Consider the following 7,986-nt stretch of genomic DNA (forward strand, 5'->3'; position numbering starts at 1 on the left):
GGTTGGCCTTAATGATGTGGATAGAGTAATTTTCAAGACCCTCATTTGGTGATGCGGCATGACTCAAAATGAGTAGAAAGAGCTGCAAACATTCATTAATAACTGGAACACACAATTCACAAAGTATGAATCTAGGACAATTGGAAGTTGTCTGACATGAAACAGAACACATGAATACTGATATACTAGGCATTAGTGAGCTACTGGACTGCTACTGGCCATTTGGAATATTACAATCACAGGATCTACTATGCCATGAATGACATGTTGATCATTCATGGTCAAAAAGAATATTTCAAGATCTATCCTGAAGTACAATGCCTTCAGTGATAGAGAAATATCCATACACTTAAAAGGAAGACAATCTAATACTATTGTTACTCAAATACATGAGCCAACCACTAATATCACAGATGAAGAGATTAAAGGTTGAAGATTTTTACAAATTCCTGTGGTCTGAAATTGCCCAGCACACAATCAAGATGCACTGATAATTATTGGTGATTGGGTTGTGAAAGTTGGAAACAAAGCGGCATCAGTGGTTGGAAAATATAGCACTGATGAAAAAAAATGATGCTGGTAACTGCTTGATAGAATTTTGTAAGACCAATGACTTATTCTTTGAAAATACCTTTTTTCAACAACATAAACAGTAATTATCCACACAGACCTTGCCAGATGGACTACAAAGGAATCAAATTGAGCACATCTATGGAAAGAGGCTATGGAGAAGCTCAGTATCATCAGTCAGAAAAAGGACAGCAGCCAACTGTGGAACATACCAATTGCTTACATGGAAGTTTATGTTGAAGATTAAGAAAATTAAAAGAAGTCCATGAGAGCCAAAATACAACCTTGAGTATATCCCACCTGAATTTAGAGACCATCTAAAAAATAAATTTGATGCACTGAGTACCAATGACCAAAGAACAGATGAGTTTGGGAGAACATAAGGACATCATACATGAAAAAAAAAAAAAAAAAGGTCATTAAAATGACAGCAAAGAAAGAAAAGACCAAAATGGATGTCAGAAGAGACTCTGAAATGAGCTCTTGAATCCTTGAACTCATGGTATTGAAGGAGGAAGTCCAAGCTGCACTGAAGAAACTGGTGAAAAACAAGGCTCCAGGAATTGATGGCATACGAACTGAGATGTTTCAACAAATGAATGTAGTGCTGGAGGTGCTCACTCTTTTATGCTAAAAAATTGGGGAAGTAGCTAATTGGCCAATAGACGGGAAGAAATCCATATTTCTGCCCATTCCAAAGAAAGGTAATCCAATAGATTGCAAAAATTATTAAACAGTATCATTAATATCATGTGCAGGTAAAATTCTGCTGAAAATAATTTAAAAATACTTGTGGCAGTATATTTACAAGGAACAGATAGAAATTCAATCTGGATTCAGAAGAGGACATAGAATGAGTGATATCATTGCTGATGTTAGATGGATGTTAGCTGAAAGAAAAGACAACCAGAAATATGTTTACCTATGTTTTATTGACTACACAAAGGCATTTAACTGTGTGGATCATAACACATTATAGATAACATTGATAAGAATGGGAATTTCAAAACATTTAATTGTGTGGAAACTGTACATAGAACAAAAGGCAGTTAGTTTGAACAGAACAAGGGGATGTTGCATGGTTTAAAATCAGGAAAGGTATGCATCAGGGTTGTGTCCTTTCACCATACTTATTCAACCTGTATGCTGAGAAAATAATCTGAGACACTGGATTATATGAAGAAGAACACAGCATTAGGTTTAGAAGAAAACTCTTTAACAATTTGTGATATGCAGATGATACAACTTTATTGCTGAAATTGAAGAAGACTTGAAGCAGTTATTAATGAAAATTAAAGACAAGAGCTTCATTATGAATTATGTCTCAACAATTATGTCTCAACTTTCTTTTGTGAAGAAAACAAAAATCTTCACAACTGGACCAATAGGCAACATAATAATAAACGGAGAAAAGATTGAAATTTTCAGGGATGTTATCCTACTTGGATCCACAATCAATACCTATGGAAGCAGCTGTCAAGAAATCACACATTGTATTGCACTGGGCGAATCTGCTACAAAACATGTTTTTAAAGTGTTAAAGAGCAAAGATGTCACTTTGAAGATTAAGGTGGGCCTGACCCAAGCCATGGTATTTTCTGTAGCTTCATATGCATGTGAAAGCTGGACAATGAATAGGAAGGCCAAAGAATAATTGATGCATTTGAAGTGTGATATTGGTGAAAAATATTAAAAATACCATGGACTGCCAGAAGAACTCACAAATCTGTCTTGGAAGAAGTACAGTCAGAATTCTGTTTAGAAGTAAGAATCACCAAACTTCATCTTCTCTATTTTGGTCATACTGTTAGAAGGGATCAGCCCCTATATGTTGTTGTTATGTGCCATTGAGTCGGACCTGACTCATAGCGACCCCTCCTTGGGTTTCTGAGGCAGTATTACTACGGAAGTAGATTGCCCATCTTCCTTCCGAGGAGTGGCTGGTAGGTTTGAACCGTCAGCCTTGTGATTAGCAGTCAAGTGCCCTAGGCACTGTGCTATCAGAGCTCCCAGTCCCTATATAATGCTTGGAAAAGCAGAGGGCCAGTGAAGATCGAGATGAACTGACCCAGTGGCTGAAATGACAGGCTCAAGCACAGCAAAGATTGCAAGGCATGCACAGCAATGGGCAGTGCTTCCTTGCTGTACATAAAGTCATTATGAACTGACTGGGGGGCACCTTACAACAATTGAACATTAGGTTGAGCTATTAAGAGAAACACATACTCAGAATTTTAAATAGACTATCCCAGGAGCTCTGGCAGCTTAGTGCCTAAGGCACTTGACTACTAAGCAGAAGGCTGGCAGTTCAAACCCACTAGCCACTCCTCGGAAGGAAGATGGGGCTATCTACTCCTGTAGTGATACTGCCTCGGAAACCCAAGGAGGGTCGCTATGAGTCGGGTCCAACTCAATGGCACATAACAACAACAACATCCCAGGTAGGAAGGCTAAATCTGTGCTAGTTTGGCTTGAGCAAGAGGAACTAACTACTGATATCATTAAATGAGAAATTAATTCACTGTAAATAAATAATACTACTCACAGTAAGCAGAGATGGATCTGAATTTACACAATATTCAGCTTTAACTAAATTTTCAACAAAAAAATCCTATTTGTATATAAACAATAGAAACAAGCTCAGCAGTTGAGTAATAAAATAATTCATTAAAAATTTGTTTTTTCACTGTATTCACAAATATACAACTTTGAAATTTTGTATCTAAAATTAATTCAAAATATAAAAAATGTTTAATAAAATGCAATACTCACTTTTTTACTTTGTCACAAAAGGAGGCCAAATTCATATGACTACCTTGGGGTACTTCAACAAGGGGAATGGAACAACCTACTGGCTAAAAAACAAAAACAAAATGTGTCAAATTAATATAGATTGGTGTGAAGGGAAGATTAGTACCATTCTATAATTGTTATCCTGTTTTAAACACTTATTCAACTTTTAATTTTTAATGTTATATTGAAGTGATATTTAAATATAGAGAAATGTGTAAGTATATAATCTTTTAAGTTTTGAGAAACGTATACAACTGAGAAATCAACATCTGCAATCAAAATAGAGAACAACACTTTAGAAAGTTCCCTCATGTCAATCCCACACCTACTTGGCAACCACTTTTATTCAGATTTCTATCACCATAGATTAATAGTATCTGCTCTTTTATTTTTGGTTCTTTCACTTAATAATATATGTTGTTGTTGTTGTGTATTTTAGGTTTAAATAAAAAATCACACACAAAGTACAGAGAGTTGCAATATACACCTTCACCCTCCTGCATATTATTAATCTCTTCCATTAGTGTGTACATTTGTTAAAATTAGTGAATCAATTATTGTTGTATGCTAATCGATTCCAGCTCATCGTGACCCCATGTCACAGTTTATCATTGCTCTATAGGGTTTCTTAGGCTGTAAGCTTTACTGTTGCAGGTCACCAAGTCTTTTCTCCCTTGGAGCCACTGGTGGGTCTTAACCACTGACTTTTCAGTTAGCAACTGTGTGATTTAACAGCTGAGCAAATAGGGCTCCTTAGTGAATCAATAACCCATACTGATACATTATTATTAATAAAAGCCCATAGTTTATATTAGAGTTGTACAGTTTTTGTGTTTTTCTTCGTGTACAGTTCTTTGGTTTCTGACAGATATATGTTGTGTATCTGTGGCAGTGTCATGCAGAATAATTTCACTGCCATTAAAATGCCCTATACTCGACCTAGAAGCCCTGGCGGCACAGTGGTTAAAGAACTCAACAGATAACCCAAAAAAGTCCGCAGTTTGAACCTAACAGCAGCTCCGTGGAAGAAAGATGTGGTAGTGTGCTTATGTAAAGATTTACAGCCTTGGAAAACCTATTGTTGTTGTTATTTGCCATTGAGTCGGCCCCGACTCCTAGCGACCCCTCCTTGGGTTTCCGAGGCAGTTATCACTACGGAAGTAGGAATGCCCAACCTTCCTTCCGAGGAGTGGCTGGTGGGTTTGAACCGCCAGCCTCCTGGTTAGCAGTCAAGTGCCTTAGGCACTATGCTACCAGAGCTCCCGGCAAACCTATTAGGCAGTTTTATTTGCCCGATGGGGGGGGTCATTATGAGTCAGAATCCATTCAAAAGCAGTGGGTTTGATTTAATGTTCCACTATTCATCCTCTTCTTTCTCCCCAAGTTCTGACAACCACTGATATTTTTAACTTTCCAGAATGTCAAATAGATAGAATCATACAGTATGTAGTATTTTTCAGAAGTGTTTCTTTCAATTTAACAATATTCACGTAAGATTTCTCCATACTTTGTTTAAGCTTATAGTTCTTACTCTTACGTTCAGAGCTTGATAGCTCATTTTTTTTATCACTGAATAATATTCCATTGTATGCATATACCACAGTTTGTTTACCTATTTATCTGTCCTCCTTTTTAGGGGAATCTTTCAATTTTAATAACTATTAATAAAGCTGCTATGAACATTTCTATGCATGTGTTTGCGTGGACATGTATTTCCAACTCATTTACATGAGTACCTAGTACTATTGTTGGGTCACCTAATAAGTCCATGCTTAGCTTTATAAGAAATTGTCAGACTGTCTTCCAAAGTGGCTGTTCCTATTATTTATTTCCACCAGCAATAAATGAGAGTTCCTGTTATTCCAAATGTTCATCAGCATTTCAAGTTTTAGTGTTTTGAATTTGGGCCATTTTAATAGGTGTTTTAATTTGCAATTTTCTGGTGGCATAATGGTTAAGTGTTAGGCTGCTAAGCAATAGGTTTGTCATTCAAACCCATCAGCAGTTCTGTGAGAGAAAAGACCTGGTCATCTGTCCCCAAAAAGATTACAGCCTAGGAAATCTATGTAGTAGCTCTATTCTTTCCTGTATGGTCACTATAAGTTGAAATGGACTTGACAGCACACAACAAAAACCACATATGATGTTGACCATCTTTTCATATGCTTACTTTTATAACTTCTTTGGAGAGGTGTCTGTTCAATTTATTTCCCTGCTTGGTTAGTAGGCTGTTTTGTTACTGTTTAGCTTTACCAGTGCTTTGTATATGTTGGGTCCAACGCCTTTATAAGATCTGCGTTTTGCAAACATTTTCTCCCAGTCTCTGACATCTTTTCATTTTCTTAACAGTGTTATTCATAAAGAAGAAGTTTTTAATTAAATGAAGTCCAACTTATCAATGTTTTCTTTCATGGACCATGCTTTTTGAAGTGTATCTAAAAACTGTCAAATCTGACGTCATCAAGATTTTCACTTGTGCTATTGGTGTGGATTGAAATATGTGACCACAAAATGTATACTAGAATCCTAACTCCTATACTTGTGGACAGCACCAAACAAGAACAACAAAATACTTGTGGATGTAAAATAATGTAATGTAATATGATTTCTTTATATCTAATGTAATCACTTCCATTATGTAATCTAATTTAATTTAATCTCATTCAATAATGCATGCTAACATAATTTAATAAATTAATCAGTTGCCATAGAGTAGAAGTCCAGAGGGATTGGCAGCACTGCCAAGCACTGGTGGAGGCACTATGGGTGGTACATGGCAAAGGCCAGGAGACTGAGGAGCAGGGTGAAGCCAGCTAGGTCTAGCGTGGCAGGTAGGGAAAGAAGGGCTGATACTGTATCTGGCAGTACCAGAGTAGTAGGAGCATCAGAAGTAGCAGGGGCAGCAGTAGGCTGCCTATTTCTAGCCCAGAAGGGTCTGTTTCTGATCCTGGTGGGCAAGGAGGATTTGGAGGACCAACCTGTGTGGACACGTGGCAGTGGAGAACACAGTTGAGAGGGAGGTGAAGGCTGCTCAGGGTTTGGGAATTGTCTCCTAGAAGTTGCCCATGGTAGATGAGGCACACCTGCTGTTCCCCACCAGGGAATTGGGTCCTTTTGAAGGAGCCAATGGTGTCCTAGGTCCAGGCCCTGGACACTTGCTCTGAATCATTCAGGAATTTCAGCCGAAGCAAGAGGGGCTCCTGAGGGGAGTCTGGTGGATGTGGTGTTGCTGGGAGCCCCATACCAGGCTCTGGCTGTGCAACTTGACTTCTCTGCCTCAGGGTGGGGGCCTCAGATCCAAGGGTCACCCCCCTGATGCTACTGGTGGCTGCCATGGCTTTGCTGGGCTGTGCTGAAGTTGGGGTCCCTGACGGCTGGGACAGTGGGTCGACCCTCTCGGCAGTGTATGTTGAGACCCAGGTGAGGGTCAGCACCAGAAGGCAGGCAAGCACTGCAAAAAAGAATGGTCACCTCATCACCCAACCCTTCAATCAGGGCCATGGCACCCACCTTGCCTGCTGCGCTGAGTGCCGGGCCCCGCCAGCTCCATGTCAGACCCGCAGGAGAGCAGGAAAAAGGGGATTAAAAGCCAGGAACTCAGACAGAGGAGTAGTCAGTTGCAGGGATCCAGGTGAAGAGAGGAACTCAGGCACACCCAAAGCAGAAGGGCAGGAGAAAGGGGATTAAAAGCCAGGAACTCAGACAGAGGAGTAGTCAGTTGCAGGGATCCAGGTGAAGAGAGGAACTCAGGCACACCCAAAGCAGAAGGGCAGGAGAAAGGGGATTAAAAGCCAGGAACTCAGACAGAGGAGTAGTCAGTTGCAGGGATCCAGGTGAAGAGAGGAACTCAGGCACACCCAAAGCAGAAGGGCAGGAGAAAGGGGATTAAAAGACCTAGAAATCTGGACAGAGGAGGAGTCAGCTGCAGGGACCCAGGCAAGGGTGGTATGAGAGGTTTCGAACAGGGAGGCAAAGTTGTCTGTCGATTTGTCCTACCGTGGTGACATGTTGATGTGAGTTTTGAGGCTGAGCCACTGGTGTTTCTAACCCAGCGGAATGCACATGGTGCACAGGTATCATCCCAGTTTACAGACTGAGACATACTAGGAAGAAGGAAGAGACTGTCCACTTCTCAAAGAATTGGCCAGGGGAAAACCTTAGGAATAGCAAAGAAACACTGTTTGATACATTACCACGCAATTTTATAAACAGTACGGTTAGGTTAGAAGGCTCTGAAAATAGGACTAAGAAAGAGCTGCATCATCTGAGTAACCCAGCCTTACTCATATGGATAAGGTAAAGCTTTCAAGACTTCCATTTGCTGATGTGGCATCACTCAAATTGAAGAGAAACAGCTGCAGAAATCCATTAATCATCAGAACATGGAATGTACAAAGTATGAATCTAGGAATATTGAAAGTTATCAAAAATGAAATGGAAAGCATAAAGATTGATATCCTCAGCATTAGTGAGCTGAAATGGACTGGTTTTGGCCATTTTGAATCAGACAACCATGTGATCTACTATGCCAGGAATGACAGTTTCAAGAGGAATGATGTGGCATTCATCATCACAAAGGATGTTTCAAGATCTGTCCTGAAGTACAATGCTGTCAGTGATAGG

General features: G+C 39.6%; 1 protein-coding gene and 1 pseudogene across 1 annotated transcript in view; both read right to left on the minus strand.

Annotated features, from left to right (window-relative positions):
- The window catches only part of PIK3C2G (phosphatidylinositol-4-phosphate 3-kinase catalytic subunit type 2 gamma), a 654,890-nt gene that overhangs the window by 638,047 nt on the left and 8,857 nt on the right, over positions 1-7,986 (minus strand). The window contains exon 2 of the mRNA XM_007944442.1: positions 3,343-3,425. Coding sequence (XP_007942633.1) covers positions 3,343-3,425 — 83 coding nt within the window. The remainder of the gene's footprint in view (positions 1-3,342; positions 3,426-7,986) is intronic.
- On the minus strand, positions 6,124-6,864 carry LOC103200061 (annotated as a pseudogene).

Source organism: Orycteropus afer, unplaced genomic scaffold, assembly GCF_000298275.1.
Source record: "Orycteropus afer afer isolate SDZICR_OR568_19922 unplaced genomic scaffold, OryAfe1.0 scaffold00126, whole genome shotgun sequence".
In the NCBI taxonomy this organism is placed as follows: Eukaryota; Metazoa; Chordata; class Mammalia; order Tubulidentata; family Orycteropodidae; genus Orycteropus; species Orycteropus afer.